The sequence below is a fragment of the Microtus ochrogaster genome, chromosome 19, assembly GCF_000317375.1.
Source record: "Microtus ochrogaster isolate Prairie Vole_2 chromosome 19, MicOch1.0, whole genome shotgun sequence".
In the NCBI taxonomy this organism is placed as follows: Eukaryota; Metazoa; Chordata; class Mammalia; order Rodentia; family Cricetidae; genus Microtus; species Microtus ochrogaster.
In genome coordinates this window covers 15,185,412-15,203,905 of record NC_022021.1, presented here as the reverse complement: position 1 = coordinate 15,203,905, position 18,494 = coordinate 15,185,412, and the positions used below count along the sequence as shown (strand labels likewise).

At 37.3% G+C, this 18,494-nt stretch overlaps 1 protein-coding gene across 3 annotated transcripts in view; it reads left to right on the top strand.

Annotated features, from left to right (window-relative positions):
- The window catches only part of Tmem161b (transmembrane protein 161B), a 78,664-nt gene extending 67,330 nt beyond the window's left edge, over positions 1–11,334 (top strand). Inside the window, exons 8-12 of one of the 3 annotated variants that reach the window (XM_005356530.3) lie at positions 180–320; positions 2,819–2,932; positions 8,005–8,179; positions 9,003–9,099; positions 10,142–11,334. In XM_005356530.3, the coding sequence (XP_005356587.1) occupies positions 180–320; positions 2,819–2,932; positions 8,005–8,179; positions 9,003–9,099; positions 10,142–10,416 (802 nt within the window). In that variant the 3' untranslated portion in view covers positions 10,417–11,334. The remainder of the gene's footprint in view (positions 1–179; positions 321–2,818; positions 2,933–8,004; positions 8,180–9,002; positions 9,100–10,141) is intronic. The other 2 variants (XM_026783764.1, XM_026783763.1) reach the window with 2 other exon arrangements.
- Positions 11,335–18,494: the final 7,160 nt, after the last annotated feature.

Below are 18,494 nucleotides of genomic sequence, written 5' to 3'. Positions count from 1 at the left end.
AAATACCTGGTTTAGTTTATCATTCACTAAGATCTATTATGAATAAGATCAATATTTTTGTTGATATATTCTTTGATGTTTTAATATTATTGTGATTTGTAAATTAACTGAATGGGGAAAATGGGTTCTTGGTAAGTTAAGTAAATATTTATCTGCTTTTTTTAAAACTTCATTTTTAGGGGTCCTGTTTCAAAACTTACTTTCAAATTTTTCCTGGCTATTTTCTGTTCACTGATTGGGGCTTTTTTGACATTTCCTGGATTACGACTGGCTCAAATGCATCTGGATGCCCTGAATTTGGCAACAGAAAAAATTACACAGTAAGCGGAAAATGTACATAAGCACATGCAGATAAATATATGTTTTCCATCTTAATTAAGGTATATTATTGTGATAAATAATAAGTTATTTTATTAAAATTACTATTAGTAAATATTTGATGTCACACCACTTCCTCTCAGCTATAGGTAGTTTCTCTTTTAAAATTTCAAACCTGTGTTTAAAATGTATTTGTTGTTAAACATGTTTCTACTTAAAATACCAAAGTTTATGTTCATTCTTTTTAATTCAGAGATTTATGATATAAGTCTCTACATTGGAACTGAAGAGCTGTGGAAATTTCCCTTTTAAAATTTAAAATACTTAAAGTTTATGTGTTATTCAAATATTTTACTTTTAAACCTAAGAGTTACGTTTATAAGAAATGTTTTATTTAAGTTGATGATCTGTGGGTTAGACTTAAAGTAACTCACTACTTTGTTTTGAGATGGCAAGTAATGTGCAATGTCTTATAGCAGATTAGTTTTAACCACCAAATTTTATTTTGATTCTGAAATGGAGATAACATAGTAAACTTCTGCCTATAGTTCCAAGCCCTTATTCACTGTTTTCTTTGTAGTTGGGTTTTGTTTTTGTTTTTGTTTTTTTTTGGGGGGGGTGTTTATTTGCTTGTTTGCTTATGAATGGAGACATTGTAACAGAAAGGTGGCCTTGTGTATACTTTCCTTTAGTTCCACGTTCTTATCTTACCTGCAACCCTGCTTAAGAATATTTCTCATATGCATGTGTGTGGTCATTAAGCTTCTCCAGACAGAGTTCCAAAATTACTCTTCTGTAAAGCACTGTATTTAATGATACTGACTCTCCTGCCTTTGCATTCTTATTTCTTACCTGTGTTTTTTGGTTTTCACTCCTCCTCCTTGACTTCATTTTTCTGTTTGTTTAATATGTATTTACTTATCTTATCTCTGTACATACACTGCAGCCACTAACCCCAGTGTTATGATTTAAATAAGCTGAAAAGGATGGGTGGAAGGGTGCCCTTCACAAGCTACTGAAACCGCTGTGGGCTGCTCCTTGATACTGGTGTGTTCCCTAGCAACACTGCATACCAAATACTGCTCTTTCTTCCTGCCCTCGATGGTTTACCAAGGCTGTGGGATGAAAGATTCCCTTTATAAAACATAAAGCATTTAGTGGTGGTTAGAGAGAGGGGTAGCACATCTATCTTCAGTAAAATGTGGCTTCTTTGTAAGTGTTTCCCTTTGGGGATTTGGGATTTTGTTTATTTCCAGTTTATTACAGCCTGATGCTGTAGTACAGCACTCTGCTGTACCAGTTGGGGCGTGCTTGTTCTGTTGTGGGTAACTTGGGTGGCAAGGGAGCAGCTTTGTCTCTACTCTGTGGCAAGGCACTGGGACTCACATAGTAATAGGGATTGTGGCCAGCTTTTCTTGGCACATCACTGTCCCCGACTCAGCCCTGTGTCCTCACACCCATCACTACCATTTCTAAGTAGTGCTGTGTTAAAATCTGTGGGTCTGTGTGTATGCTACAGCCTGTAGTTTAGCCCTGTCTGAGGTTTAACTGTATTTCTTGATCATGAAATTAATAATAAAATTAAGCTATAATTTCTTGATAATGGAAACAGTATGTTGCAACAAAACAGTCTGTTGAGTTTCCCTTGTTTTTCTAAAACAAAATTTTTAGCAACCATGTGTGTATGTGTAGGATACAAATTTAGATTCTACTTAACAGTGAGGTGTAGCTCAATCCTGAAATCACCTTTCTGCCTTAGGAGTGTAGCTGTGTCTTGAGTAAAGCAAAGCTGGCTGCCACCGGTGGCTCATGTCTGTAGTTCCAGCCCTTGTGAGGCTGAGAGTATCATGGAGTGAAGGCCAAAATTAAAAATAGAAACAAAAAGTAAATTACCTGTAGTTCAATATGATAAAGATTAATTTCAACTGTGTTTGTAACGGTCCAAGAAGAAATACAAATTTTGAGTCACTTATAATTTTGGCAATATAATTTTAACATTATAAATGATCGTGACATTGCAAGGTTTCTCAGTCATAAGTTGTTGTGTTTCATTTGCCATATGTCTTCTGGTATTATGACTTTGCTAATCACTGTCATTTATTTGTGAATTATTAGCAAGCATTTTGTTTAGCTGTGCTGACAACTATTAGATGACTTCTGCCTATCTACCATTGGAGTTACTGACTCTAGGGAATTAGAGAATCATTAAAATATCTGTTTGTTGAGTCATGGGTTTAATAAGGAATTGCCAAATGCATCTAAAGTGAGCAAATCTCAATTGTAATCTTATCTTTAATCTTTAGTCTAACCTACTAAATGGCCCTGAGCAAGCCACTTAACTTTCTATGTCTCCACGTTCTCAGCTGAAAAACTAAGATAAATAGCCTTATTTCTTAAGGACTTAGATTAACAGTAAATAATTAAAAATGTAATATACAAGTACACTATACTAGCACATTTTGTTTCTGGATCTTTGTGTTTATTTCCGGTATTCTTTCAGAACATTACTGCATATCAACTTCTTGGCGCCTTTATTTATGGTTCTGCTCTGGGTTAAACCAATCACCAAAGACTACATCATGAACCCACCGCTGGGGAAAGAAAGTGTCCCTTTGTAAGTATGGAAACTTGAGCCCTGAGTTTTGTTTTGTTATAAATCAAAGCTGCTTTCCTAAATGCCACTTAACTGTATTTTTAGATAGGTTGGTTTGTTTGCTATTTCAGACAGGGTCTCGGTGTGCAGGCCTGGCTGAATTGGAACTCACTATGTGAACCAATCTGGTCTTGAACTCACAGAGATCTGATTGCCTTTGTCTCCTGAGTACTAGAATTAAAGACATATGCCACTACCATGCCTGGTTTATATCTAAGTTTTTTGTTGTTGTTGTTGTTTTTTTGGATAAATTGAAGTTACTTGCTTGTTTTTTGGTATTTTAATATTAAAGAAATGCTAAAAGTTTTTGAAGTTGAAGCTGCAGGCCATCATGTAACCCATGTTTGCTCTTTTTTGAATGAATACTAATGATTACTACTCTACACTACTATTAGCCTGTACACACCTTCAGATTTATCTCCCAATAGCCAGTTGTCATCTGACATATTCTTGTTATTTTGTTTATTTGGATCCTTGTACTTGTTGTCTGCTTTTATTATTGTTCTGTTGTGGAATTTACGGAGGAAAGTGCTGTCAGTGAAAATGTAAGTGGTATTCATTTCTTTGCTCATGGAAATTTTTAACATCTCCTTTTGTTTCATGTCTGTTTTGAATAAAATGTTTTTCAAATAAATTAGAGACATATTTTTATACAGTAAGTACTGCAATTTCCATCTCTACCAAATGAGTTACATACTTAGGAAAATTAAAAATAATGTCTTAACATTATGATTAATACTTGTTCAGATAGATAACTCTGTTAGATAACTGTTTTAACAGTATAAGATGTCAAGAAAATATAAAAGCAGTTTATAGAAAGACATTAATAACTACTTTGTGTATTAGATACAGTGTTGTGGAATTATGCTACAGCTGTACAAAGGTTTAGACAGGTGGTTTGAACTCTAGCTTTGCTCCTCCCCAAAATTATCACATGAGGTAGCTTATTGAACTGTACTGAGCCTCTGCATCCCAGTTTGGAAAAATGAAGTGGTATGTACCTCACAGGGTGATTGCTGGAATTAGTGAAACAACACACATAACACAGTCTTTGAAAATGAGTGCTAAGTAATATTCTTTTCACTCGTGTCTCGTCAGAATTAAAATAGAAACACCTGAGTAGTCACTGACTCCAAAGTGTGCATTGTATAGTATGTCATTCTTTTCAGTTCTCTGTGTGTTTGTTTGTCTTGGAGAATAGAACCAGTGAAACCATGGCATCTCTTTTTACTTCATGTTCTTGAACTAGGGTATATCTACTCTCAAGAGGTAATGCTTATCCTCCATATAACTAAACCAGCTAAATAATAGTTGTAACTAGACAGATTACAAACAAAATTACTGAAAACAAGGGAACTAGCATTTGGCATAAACCAGTTATGCCATATATCAATGACCTGGACATTTTCTCTTGGTCGTTTGCACAGTAATCCTTTGTAGTTCCTGCTCCTATTGTCTGTATTATCCTTATCTCTTCTACCCTCACTCCTCTGTGTGGTAGCAGGACATTTAGTTGATATGCAGCAGCCTGGGATCTTCTCACAGAAACCTTTTCCTCCTTTCCTTTTTTGTCTCATCTTTGCTTCTGCCCTAAGGGTTTTTTGTTAGTCCTGGAACTACCTCTGTGGACCATCAAGGTGGCCTTGAACTCACAAATGTCCACCTGTCTCTGCCTCCTGAATTAATTAATGCTGGAATTAAAGGTGTGTACCACCACGGCCCAGCTATATTTTATAAATAGTCCATCAGTAAGTATGCTTCACCTCATTCTTTTTTTTTTCTTTTTTTCTCTTTTTTTTGGTTTTTCGAGACAGGGTTTCTCTGTGGCTTTGGAGCCTGTCCTGGAACTAGCTCTGTAGACCAGGCTGGTCTCGAACTCACAGAGATCCGCCTGCCTCTGCCTCCTGAGTTCTGGGATTAAAGGCGTGCGCCACCACCACCCGGCTTTCACCTCATTCTTTAGTTGTGATTTAATAATTCAGTTTAAAATTTCTATTTAAATTCCATTGTCCATGTGGTAGAAGATGAAATAACTATCTACCAGTCAGAAAGGAAACGATGGATATTTCTGTTTGATAACAAATCAGTTTATGGAAAAGTGTTTGTGATCAGAAGCAGAGATATGGTGCTGTTCAATTTCGAAATGTACATTAATTTATGGATACAGTCTCATACTGTACTGAAAGAGTAAAATGTGGCTATGTGCAGCCTTTGTGTGTTTATAGCCCAAGAAGAAAATCAGTAGTTATCATAAAACCCAGCATTACCTTGGAATCTGGGAAGAACCTCTTCTTTGCATTTTCTCTGATTGACTGATTGAGACAGCCTCTCACTTCAAGCCTGGCTGGGTTGAAACTCACAGAGATCATGTGCCTCTGCCTCCACCTCCACACACCTCATACCTGGGTTTCTTTTTCACTTTTTGATAGTCTCAGACTTGCCAGGAACTACTATGTAAGGAGTGAGCTACCACACTTGGCTTCTGCCTATTCCTGACCTGTTATTTTATTCTCCTTGAGACACCCCATCTGATCGAATTATCATATATTTGGATTACCTTAGTATGAGTTAGAAGATACTTAATGGCCCAAATCTAGAACTTGTAAAATGAGTCAGCCATTTTCTTTCTCTCTCTCTCTCTCTCTCTCTCTCTCTCTCTCTCTCTCTCTCTCTCTCTCCTTCCTTCCTTCCTTCCTTCCTTCCTTCCTTCCTTCCTTCCTTCTTTCTTTCTTTCTTTCTTTCTTTCTTTCTGTTTGTTTTGTCTTTTTGAAACAGGGTTTCTCTGTAGCTTTGATGCCTATCCTGAAACTAGCTCTTGTAGATCAGGCTTGCCTCGAACTCACAGAGATCCTCCTGCCTCTGCCTCCCAAGTGCTGGAACTGCCTGGCTGAGTCAGCCATTTTCTATTTTAGTCTAGTAACGTTATGTTTGTTCTCCTTGATGCCTATGAGATAGCCATCTTCGTTGTGCTACCAGTCAGTTATTCCCACTCCAGGGAACAGATTTCTTTATGTCCCTTGGAAAGCCTCAAGGCTGCAGAAGCCCTTACATCCTGTATTCTGTTACTACTCTGTAGCTGGCTCATTTGTTGCTTATTGTAGTGAAAATGTATTGTTAAAATATTATGTGTTTTTGTTTTCTAGACAACAGTGCCTTCACACTAGAGTTTTATATCCATGTGCATTCATAATTTTGAAAAATGAAACAAAAGAGTATGGATTAGAGAGTTTCTGACAAACAACATCACACTTTGATGTGTTCCGTGTCCTTTCCTGTTCCACAGCACCTCTATTGGGCTCTAGTTCATTGCCCAGGTGCTTGCTGTTGGACAGAGGGATGGTGTGGTGACGCAGCATATTTGCAGGAGAACTTTATTATTATTTAACCTTTCCAGACTGGAGAGATGACTCAGTTGGTAATAGTGACAGCTGTGTATGCAGAAAGACCTTGTTGTGATCAGAGTGGCGGGGCTGCGTCCCTGGCACCTGGCCACCCACATGGCTAGCTTATGCCCCGAAATAATTACATGGAAACTGTATTCTTTTGAACACTGCCTGGCTCATTAGTTATAACCTCTTATTGGCTAGCTCTTTCATATTGATCTAACCCATTTCTAATATTCTGTGTAGCACCATGAGGTGGCTTACCAGGGAAGATCTTAACCTGCGGCTATGTCTGGTGGGAGAATCATGGCAACTGCCTGACTCAGCTTCTTTTTCCCAGCATTCTGTTCTGTCTATTCCGTCTACCTAATTTTCTGTCCTATCTTTCGTTATTAGTTAACCAATGAAAACAACAGATTAGATACAAGACCCACCTCCATCAAGACCTGAGTTCAAGTCCCTGAAACCCACATAAAAAGCCAGCCTGACAACCATACTTTTAGGACATCTTGGCAGAAATTAGACTACTAGGAAAAGTTTAAAATATTTTAGTACTGAAGACAGACTTTCTGATCTAGGTTTAAAGGTTTCGATGTTTTGTATGAACTGTGATTTCTGCTTGAAAGGGATCACCATGTGAGTAATTTGACATAGTAACTGGATCCAACGTGTTCAGAATCTAATCTGTAGCACGGATCCCAGAGTACTTAATGTAACTGGTGACATGCACACACTGATTACCCAAATAGGAGCTGGAACTAAGAAGATGCTTCTTGAAATAGATGGTAGAATGGATAGAAACACACACATGAAGAAAGTTGTGGGTGAGGGTATGCGCGTGTATGTATGCTGGGGGGGCAGGGTACATGTGTGTGAGATAGATATGTAAGCATGCATATGGAGTGCCAGTGTCAACATCAGGTGTCTTTCGTAGATCACAGTCTACTAGCATTTTTCTGGGGCAGAGAATTGTTGAAACTGATTGGTTTGACTGGACTGTGGCCTTTGAACTTCAGGAATGCACCTGTCTCTGCTCCTCCCAACCCTCTCTAGTCTTGAGCCAATAGATGTGCTAAAATTGTAAACTCAGTGTTGAGGCATTGCTTACAGCATAATAATAGGTTAATTAAGTGACTTTTAGAGAAATCTGAGGTATCTAATACCTTTGTATTATGTAATTTATAATATGTGAGGATGGTTTTAGTTTTCAGTGGTCCTAATTAGAAACAGAATAGACTGAAATCCCCCCAATCAAATAAGTATATAAACAGACAAAACTGTAGCAAATTATAGATTAGTCATTGATTTGCTTAGTTCCTATGGTCTCCTTAGGGACTCTCATCTCTAAGAGCATTGAGACTCGCTGCCTGTGTTAGAGCTTATTTTTCTTCCATAAGTACAGGTAGATAGAAAGAGGAAAAGAGGGCTTTGTTGTGACTTGTACTTTCATTATACATTTATCTACTTAATTATTTTGCACAAGTGAAGCTATTAGATAAGTTATTGGCAGAATGGAACTCTTGCTCAGGTCTACCAGTTGACTCTGGGGAAGTGTAGATTTCCTGTATTCTACATGGTGAACTGTAGCATGACTGCTATGTTAGTATATGATGGTCCCTGAGAGCACCATATCAACTTTTTGATCTATAGAATGACAGAAGCCACATTCGATACTCTGCGACTCTGGTTAATAATCCTGCTATGTGCTTTGCGGTTGGCCATGATGCGAAATCACTTGCAAGCATATTTAAACTTGGCCCAGAAATGTGTGGATCAAATGAAGAAAGAAGCAGGCCGGATAAGTACAGTTGAGCTACAGAAAATGGTACGTTTTATAACGGTCAAAGTGAAACCAAAATAGCACAAGCTATCTCGTGTCCTTACAGTAAACAGGTGTGGAAGCTGTAAGCTGACATTTGTCAGAGAGCTAGTCTGATTCTGGTGCTGAATCAGATCTGACTTACCTTCCTGCTCTCGGTGCTCAGTACAGGTGGGTACTGCAAGGCTGTCACAAGCCTGAGCCAAAACCCATCTCATGATCAGGAAGGCGTTGGAGAATGTTGTCCAGGCCTCATGTCTAAAGGGGTAGGAAATTCAGTGCCTTGGAGTGCTCCTTTTAACGTTCTTCCATGTGCTTTCATGTGAATTTTAAGTACTTAGCAGAGATTTTAGAGAAGAAAAGTATAAACTGTCACCGTTGCATTTGGCCTGTAATCCAGTCTTTTTTCTTTTTAGATTTACTATGATGTTGGCCCCTATTTTTGTCTTGTGTTTCACGTATTATCGTGTTATTTAAAACTCAACCTCAAATGTGTTCATATGGAATGAAGATTTAATGTTTCTATTTATAAGGAGTTCCTGTTTGTACATGCCTGCTTGTCACAGTTATTTACTCTGATGTTTAAGTAGCACTCTGTACAAGTTTTAGTATTTTCTTCTACCTCTGAAATGCTTCTTTGAAATTTTTTGTAAGATTTTCCAATTCTAAAAGCTTATCTTTGTGTTGAGCCTTTCTGAAGTACATGTATGATAAAATGTAAATGAATGATACTTATTTTTAAGCATTTCAGTTGGGTAATTTTATAAAAACTTAATTCACTCGTAACATGTCAGCGTTATTAGATACTTAAGCATGTTGTTGGTTGCAGGTGGCTCGAGTCTTTTACTACCTTTGTGTCATTGCCCTGCAGTATGTGGCACCTCTGGTAATGCTGCTTCACACAACTCTGCTCTTGAAAACACTAGGTAGGCATGCCATGCATCTGGTAAACAGCCCTTGCTTTCTACCTACAGTTAATTCCTTTTCTGTTACAAGCACAGAAATACACTGCATGATGTTGCTGCTGTTGTTATTGTAGCTTTAGGAGGAATCGGGGAAAATTTTATCTGTACAAGTTGATTTGTTGATTCTAGAAGCCCAGGTGTATATAGTTTTCTTATTTGCTGATTGTAAGGGTTTTCATTTTAATGTTAATTTCCACATTTCCCAAGTAATGTGGGTAAGCACTTGTTTAGACATTGGGTAAAAGCAGGTGAATTAAAGGTTTGCTAGTACCTAACCTTGAAATCATCACAAAGTCAATAAATTTGGCTAGACAGCAGGACTGTGTAGAGTTTGACTTTAGGTAACTTGTATGGAAAGGGTGAAGGGTTTTCAGGGAATAAGGAAGGTCTGGACTGTCAAGTCTCCTTGTGTGGTAGCATCCGGGAACTGCCCATTGTGGCCCTGTTTCTCTTTTCTCAGATTGGGCAGCTTGCCATTGTGCAGGCTTAGAAGCACCAAGAAACTCTTTTAAGTATGATCTGAGTAGCCTCACTCGTGTCAGGGGACTGATGCTAAGTGTATTTGTGCCTTAGAACCTGTGTCCGCGCTGGGCAGGGAGCTCAGTGAGCGTGTGGGAGTCACATCCTGTGCTAGGTAGAAAAGCTATGATGAGACCAGTTTCTCAGAAAGACATTTGTCGTGATACTGTAGAGGTAGAAAGCATTTCTAGGAAGTTAATGAATCTGTTCTGTCAGTAAAAGCAGTCAATTCATAGCTTATGGATTTCCAGATTTTACTGCACTGAATGAGAATCTTATCAGGCTTGTTTTTTTTTAATACTTTTACTTTAAAACCATTCTGTGATATGGTTCAATTAATCATGTTCTTTTAACAAATAGCAAAACTATTTTCAACATACAATGATTCATTATATCACTAACTTAGTTTCTAATATGGATTGGGGATTTAAGGTTTTCTTCTGTTAGTTTGTTTTTATCAAGTTTTGTGTCTTAAATATTCTAGGTAATCATTCCTGGGGGATCTATTCAGAAGCTGTCTCTGTCTCCCCAGTGGATAACCTTCCTCCCAACTCCATCTACTCTGAACTGCCGTCAGCTGATGGGAAGATGAAGGTGACTGTCACACAGATCACAGTGGCACTGAGCAGCTTAAAAACGATCTTTACCCCTCTCCTTTTTCGAGGACTTCTGTCTTTTTTGACATGGTGGATTGCTGCTTGCCTCTTTTCTACAAGCCTTTTTGGGCTTTTCTATCATCAATATCTGACAGTAGCATGAATTTCAATCAAAAATGGATATCTAAGTCACACTTTAAATTCAAGTATTTGTGCCCTTAAAGGGTTGACAAAAGAAGAATACAAATACAAAAGAGAAAGAAATTTTGGAGTATCTTGTTTGGAATGCTCCCTCTGTACTCTCAGGGTGAATCCTTGTTGTAATATTTAAAATCCCAGGATAGGTTGTTACACTGTTACACTGTGCCATTGGAATCGTAACTCACTGTAGTAACTAATAGGAGAGGGCTATTTGCAGGGGTGATCCTTCTGATTACCTTGGTTTACAGTGCAAATCTCCAGCTAGGACTCCAGTTACTGGTTACTCTTCATGGTGTTGTGGTACTGTTATTATTCTAGTTGCTGCCTATAGAACAATCTTAAAACTGAGCCATGCTCTATGGGAGGGAAAGGAACTAAAATCACTTCTGTTGGTAATGTATTAGTCTTCAAACAAACAAAATCCAACAGAAAGGAAGAGAAAGCTACTGTATATTACAGTAAGAAAAGCTGCATAGTCATTTTAAATTGAATGGAGATATAAATACCTAATGTCTACAAAGTACTGCTACTTGAAAGTAGCAAGAGTATTGTTTTAAAGTGTATGCCACCCAGGTTGAAAGTTTCGTTCAAATGATTGACCATTTGAACATTTGCAGTCCTTCTGTTAGTGTTGGGCCTACTGTATTTTATTTCTGTGATTCTACATAGTTATGTTTAATCTAAATATATTTATCAATACTGATCAAATTTTAAAAATTACTTTGTAATCCTGCTGACTATGTGTATGTATTGTTTCTATTATATATTAAATATATAATATATTGAGGCTATAAAAGATGAAAATATTGAATCCTTATAATATTTTAAGTTGCAGAATATTAAAATGATTTTAAAGAGATGTATTTGAATCAAGAAATTTTGTTTGGAATGAGATTAAAATACGTTTTTTAAAGCTCTACAGAGTGTAATTTATTTGTTGTGTATATATGATTATGTGATTTCGTTTAAATTAAGTTTTTTCTTTGTTTTTGACTTTTTTAAACATAATTTCATTTCTCATACAGTATGAGTACAGTTCTGAATACAGTTTCCCTTCCCTATGCTCCTCTCAGTTCCTCCCCACCTGCTCTCCTGTCCAGAGCCATTCCCCTTCTGTCCCTCATTAGAAAAGAACAGACTTCCGAGAAACAGCAACGAAACATAACAAAATAAAATATAAGATAAAATAAAAGCCATCACACTGAAGTTGAACAGGCCAAGCAAACAGGAAAATAAAGAGTACCAAGAGCAGCCCAGTCTCAGAGACCCACTCTTCATACATTCAGGAGTCCCATACAGTGCTAAACTGAAGCTGTGGTGTACATGCAGGGGACCTGATGCAGACCTGTGTCGGCCCTGGGCTGCTGCTTCAGTGTGTGCCTTCCTCAGGAAGGGGCTTGTTCTAGTATCCTCTGTCGCCTTTGACTCCTCAACCAACACCGTCTGTCTCTGCAGAGTTTCCTGAGCTCTGAGGAGAGGGATTTGATGGAGACATCTTGTTTTGAGCTATGTGTTTCAAGGTGTGCCTCCCATGACGTGTGGCTATAGGTCTCTGTATTGCTGTAGGAGGAAGCCCCTGTGATGCTTGCTGAATAAAGCACTGATGTCTAACAGCTGATACCCAGATTTAAGCGAATCATGCCATATTTCTCTTTCTGGGTCTGGATTCCCTCACTCAGGACTACTTTTTTTTTTTTTTTTTTCCAAATTCCATCCATTTACCTGCAAATTGCATGATGTCAGTTTTTTAAAGGCCGAGTAATACTTCCTTGTATAAATGAACCATGTTTTCTTTATCCATTTTCTTTTGGTGGACATCTAGGCTCTTTCCAGTTTCTGAGTAGAGAAGCAATACTTGAGCAAATACATCTGTGGTAGGATAAAGCATCCTTTGAGTATATATGCTCAAGAATGGTATAGCTGGATCTTGATTTTCAAATTCTGAGGAATCACCATACTAATTTCCATGGTGGCTGTACAAGTTTGTACTCTCACCAGCAGTGGAAGAGTGAACACCTTGTTCCATATCCTCACCAGCATAAGCTGTGGCTTGTATTATTGATCTTAGCCATTCTGACAAGTGTAAGACAGAATCTCTAAGTAGTTTTAATTTGCATTAACCTGATGTCTAAAGATGTTAAACATTCTTTAAGTATTTCCCAGCCATTTGAGTTTCCTGTATTAAAAATTCTGTGTAGAGCTTTACCTTATTCGTTAATTGGTTTACTTGTTTTTTTTTTTGGGGGGGGGGGTCTTTGTGGTTTTATTTGTTTTTGTTTTTTGGGGTTTTTTTTTTGCTATCTAGTTTCTTGAGTTCTTTGTGTATTTTGAATACTGGTCCTCTATCAGATGTGGAGTTTGTGAAAATATTTTCCCATTCTGTAGGCTGCCGCTTTGTCCTGCTTACTGTCCTTCGCCTTACACAAGCTTTTTCAGTTTCCATTCGCTAATTGTTGACCTTAGTGCTTGTGATAGTAGTGTTCTGTTCAGGAAGTTGTCTCCTCTGCCAATGAATTCAAGGCTCTTCCTCACTTTTTCCTCTACCAGGCTCAGTGTATCTGGTTTTGATTCGATTGATGAGTGTGTATATTTTTATGCTATTGCTGTGCTTTTTATAAATGTTACTATGGCTTTGTAATACATCTTGAGATCAGGAATGGTGAGACCTCGTACTAGGTCTTTTTGTTGTTGTTCAAGACTTTCTGGTATGCAGGGCTTTTTGTGCTTCTATATGGAGTTGGGAATTGTTCTTTCAAGATTTGAACACAAATTGTGTTGAAATTTTGATGAGGATTGTATTGAATATGTAGATTGCTTTTTGTAGGATGGCCAGTTTTACAATGTAAATCCTACCAATCCATGAACATGGGAGATTTTTCATCTTCTGATATCTTCTTCAGTTTCTTCTTACAAGTCTTTCATTTGCTTCATTAGAGTTACCAAGATAGTTTATATTTTTAAGCTATTTTAAAAGGTGTCATTTCCTGATTTCCTTCTCAGTCCATTTGTCATTTGTATATAGGAGGACTACCAATTTTGGTGAGTTAATCTTATATCCATCCACATTATGCTAAAAGCTGTGGGAGTTCCTGGTGGGATTTGTAGGGTTATTTACTTTATATCACATGCAAATAAACATATTTTGACTTCTTCCTTTCCAATTTGTCTTAATTCCTTTAGCCAGAACTTCAAGAATAGATATGAAGAGAGTGGCCAGCCTTGTCTTGTTTGGCCGGCCTTGTCTTGTTCTTGATTTTAGTGGAATTGCTTTGAGTTTCTCTTCATTTAATTTGATGTTAGCTGGCTGCCGGCTTACTTTTATTATGTTTAATTATGTTCCTTGTATTCCTAATTGCTCCAAGACTTTTATCATGAAGGTATTGGATTTTGGTAAAGGCCTTTTCAGCATCTAATGAGATTATCGCGTGCTTTCTTTTTTTTTTCAGGTTTGTTCACATGGGAGATTATGTTTATTGATGTTCATACGTGGAACCATCACTGTACCATTGTAATAAAGCCTTCATGATCATGGCCTGGAACTCAGATCCACCTGCCACTGCCTCCCAAGTGTTATAATTAAGGTTATATGCCACCATGCCTGCCTACCAAATGATATTTTTGCATCCGCCAATTAGACCAGTACAGTTCTTTGTAATACTTACATTAGACTCTAATCATCAGGATATGTTTCAGAGGCCAAGTATTTTAATCTATTTGACACAATAAATAGGAAACTTTATAACACTGCCTTGTACAATTTGTAGAATTCAAGATGGGCAGTAGTGGCACACACCTTTAATCCCAGCACTCCTGAGGCAGAGGTAGGTGGATCTCCGTGAGTTCAAGGTCAGTCTGGTCTGTAGAGCAAGTTCCAGGATGGGCACCAAAATTACAGAGAAATCCTATCTCGAAAAACAAAATAATAAAAACACCCCACAATTTGTAGAATTCATTTCACAATTTGTAGAATTCATTTGACAGTTTTTGGTCCTGTTTCCTCTTCTTCCCACATTTCTGAAATGAAAAGCATTTAACTTTATCTTAATATTTGTATGTGTTTTTATTATCTTTTCTTCAAATCTCAGTTGTGCTTGGAGTGGCCAATGCATGAAAGCATAGTCCCATTGTCTTATTGTTTCTCAAATAAATATCATTGGTAAAAATATCGCCGTTTCTTCCTAGAGTCATGATTCAGAAGAGATAATCATCTATTAGGTGGAATCTATATTAGGTCCAGGAAGCAGTGAGTGAAATTCATTATAAAAGAAATTAGAATATCACTAGATAGATTTTCTTCTTTTCAATGGAAACTTTAAATTCTCAGTATTTGGAAGCATAAAATGTCAATATTCTCTGAATTTGTACACATTTTCTGAGCCATCACATAATTGAAAATATTCTTGTGGTATATGACTGTATTCAGCAATAAGCAGAGTGATTTTTTTTTTAATGTGGTTCATTCTGCATCTTCACAGAACTTCAAGTAGCTTGAAGTACCGGGTTTTAAGACCTGCAGCTGATAAATTCTCTCTCCCTCTACTTTCCTCTCTGTGCATTGTGCTGCTCACAAACAACACGGGCACGACTGATGTTCTCAGTCATCTGTGTTCTTCCTACAGGAAGGAAAATGAGGCAGAGCCTCTAAGACTACCTTCTGTTTCTCTACTTGTAATAACACAGATAGTTTTTACATTTTGTATTACTTCCATATAATTCCCATTTGCCAGAAGATGGTTTATTTTCTTGAATGAACTAACATGATTTTTCAGAAATACTAATCTAATAATAAAAATAGCTCATTCCATTTCTGTTTATAATTAGCCTTTTTGTCTTCTTGTTTTTGCATGCACAGGGTCCTCAGTTCCTGCTAATTAAATACAGCGTAATTGTCTTGGAGGGAATCTAGTGAGGGATGCAGAAAGTAAGCAGGTGCATAAGACTCTTACAGGGTATGTTCAATAGGTCTGAGATCTGGTGAGGTCAGGGTAGAAGGATACACCATGAAAGGGAATGTGCAGTTGGAGATAAAGTTTAAATTTTCAGCAAGATAAGAACAGAAAGCATCACAGAGGGTGATTTGCCAGGACTTGAAGGAGATGAGTGCATAGAGGAACATAGATTGTTAGTATCATTATTGCAGTGATTCACTACGGCTTAAACAACCCGATTGCTGGATCTTTGCTTGCTATGAGACTAAGGAAAGAAATACTTTTATGTCTTATTTTAATTTATACACAGAGTGTATTAAGTGTCATAAAAATGAAAGACAGCACTAGTTGGGAGCATGAGCAAGTTGGAGCTCCTCTACTTGTTTAACGAGAAGTTTTACTGTTTTTGATGTTGTCTACCAAAATTAGCTTTAGCACATATTTTGTGTAGTAGATTTTTTGTTCTTTAATTGTACACTGAAGTAATTCATACTTTTGAATAAAAATTTCCAAAATTAAATATATGAAACTATAAATTAGCAATGAAAAGATACAGGAATTGTTACAATTATTGTTATGTGAATATGATTATGCTTACTTTTGCCTTCGTAGTTTTAATAGTTTCTTCAAGCATGAAATAAAATAATTTACCAAATGTTCAGATTTCTATCATTATGATAATAAGTTCTTATACCTATTTTGAATAAGTGGTATATAAGTAAAGTTAATGTTCTGTTATGGATAGAAATCAGAGGGCTAGGTTACAAAAAAATAAAAATTATCTTAAAATTTTAATTATTTTAAAAGCTTACTCATAAAATTTGAAAAGTAATAGCATTGTGGAGGGAAAGGAAAAATAATTTAAATGTTAACTTTTTCTGTATTCATATACTTGAAATATTTGAATCCTCGAGGTGAAGATCCTGCCATCTGCTAAACACATATACATGCATGCATGCATACATACATATCTCAAGTGTGTGTTCCTAAGGTGCGGGGGGGGGAGGGGACTCACGTAGACTCAGGGAGCCCCATTGAGCCCAGTGTATGACAGATCCAAGCTAATATCTTCTAACATGGTAGCACTTTCCCGAAGTCCCAGCACATAGGAGGTGGCTTCAGAAGTTGTAGGTCATCTCACTGAATTGGAGCCCAGTCTGGCCTATAGGAACACTGTCTCAGAAGACCTGGGGAAGGGGGTGGGACAGGTGCTGCCTGGAGGAGTGTGAATAAGGAAGCAAACCCAACTCGCACAGTGCTTGCACAGACTGACTGACACTGGGAAGTCCATATATTAGACTCAGTGTCTGTATCTCGAATTTTCCTCAAGGAGATCTTGCCTCTTCTAGAAACTGACTAGGGGCTATATCTCTGTTAAAGTAAGTATGAGAGTTGTGTTATACATGCTTTGTAGTTTCACTCGAAACGTCAGAACTTGTGAAGTTTGATTTTTGTACTACTCACAAGGTAAGTGAATTTCAAAATAAGACTCACTTAAATTGGATCACATGATTAAAGGTTATTTTATTATGCTAGTGTGTCATGAGCTCAAGTATACTAGAAATGCATGCTAGTGTATAAACCCTTCTTAACTATTATCAGTACTGCCCAGTGTAAAACTCTATAATGTTCTTAAATGTTATCTTCTAATATGACTTTTTAAATGTATTCGTTCTTTGAAAATTTCATACAATGTATTTTAATCATATTTACTTCTTCTCCCCTATTTCTCAGATCACTTCATACACCTTGCTTCCTCATTTTTGTTTATCAGGTTCCATTAGTGCAACCCATACACTCTTGGATGTGTGGACTTCCACTAAAACATGGTTGGCCTTTCAGTTATTTCATCAATAACTGACGTCCTCTCCAGCATCTATCAGTTGCCAGTAGTTCTTGGCTGTGGGTGGGACTTCATGCCCAATTGTCCCCTCTCCATGCTGGAGTTTTGTCCTGCTTGCTGTCTCCTAGCTTTGAGTTCATAAATGTAGCTGCTCTCCTGTGGTTGGGAAACACTGCTTCCCTTGGAGTTATCTACCACCCCTGGCTTTTAGAATCTTTGTACCCCTTCCTCCTCAATGATCCCTGGACCATGGGGAAAGAGTTTCAATGTGTACTAGAAATCATTAGTACTTTGCATATATTTGCAAAATTACTAGTTTTAACACTGGCACTTATTTTGTGGAATTTTAATATAGAAAGCACACGAGGAAAGTAATAGTCCGAAGTTGCATGGAGGATATTTTCAATTTAAAAGCCATCTAATACCTATAAATCTGAAAGTGGTGCTTGTGTGTTTAATCAGTCACTAGATAGAGTACAAGTTGAGGCATCTGGAGTCACTGAGGAGGTTTTCAGCCGTTTGTCCTCCAGGGGCACCGCAGGCATATCCAGCTAGTGAAGTCCTTGGCAAACAGTGATGCATTCATTCCTCTTTCTGACTACATCTCAAAGATCAAGGGAAAAGATTTCACATGGTATTTTTAGAATAGAATTTAAGTTGATTTATTTTTCAATTAAAAATGCAACAAATGTAATTCCTTAGGATCAGTAGTAATAAATGGGGATTTCCAAGGTCTGAGAGGACTTTGTGCACCTTGTTGGGAATAATATGGCTTTGTTCCTCAGGTAATATTGCTCTTTTTTTTTTTTTTTTTTTTGGCGATTCCTCAATAAAATGCTATTTTGTACATTTTTACTATAAGATACACGGGGTTTTGACCCTACTTCATGTTCTGGCTTTGTGGGAGCCTAGCCAGTTTGGTTGTTCACCTTCCTAGACATGGCACTAAATGGTTTGACAGCAAGGATATGATAGAGTCTTTAAGGGATAAATCCAGGATTCTTAAGGCAGAGGTGGAACAGCTAAAAATTATTGGAGACGAATCCAGGATACTTAAGGCAGAGGTGGAACGTCTAAAAATTATTAAGCACAACCATGATATTCTCAAGAATCACTTTGACGTTATACAGGAAGATAACAGATCCTTGTCTAACAAGACTCTGCTAACTGAGGAAAATTTAGAAAAGATTCAGGTTGATATTAAGGAAAAATTCGTTAATATGGAACAGGAAAGAGCTGAGTTGGACCGTAAACTTCAATCCCTTTCTG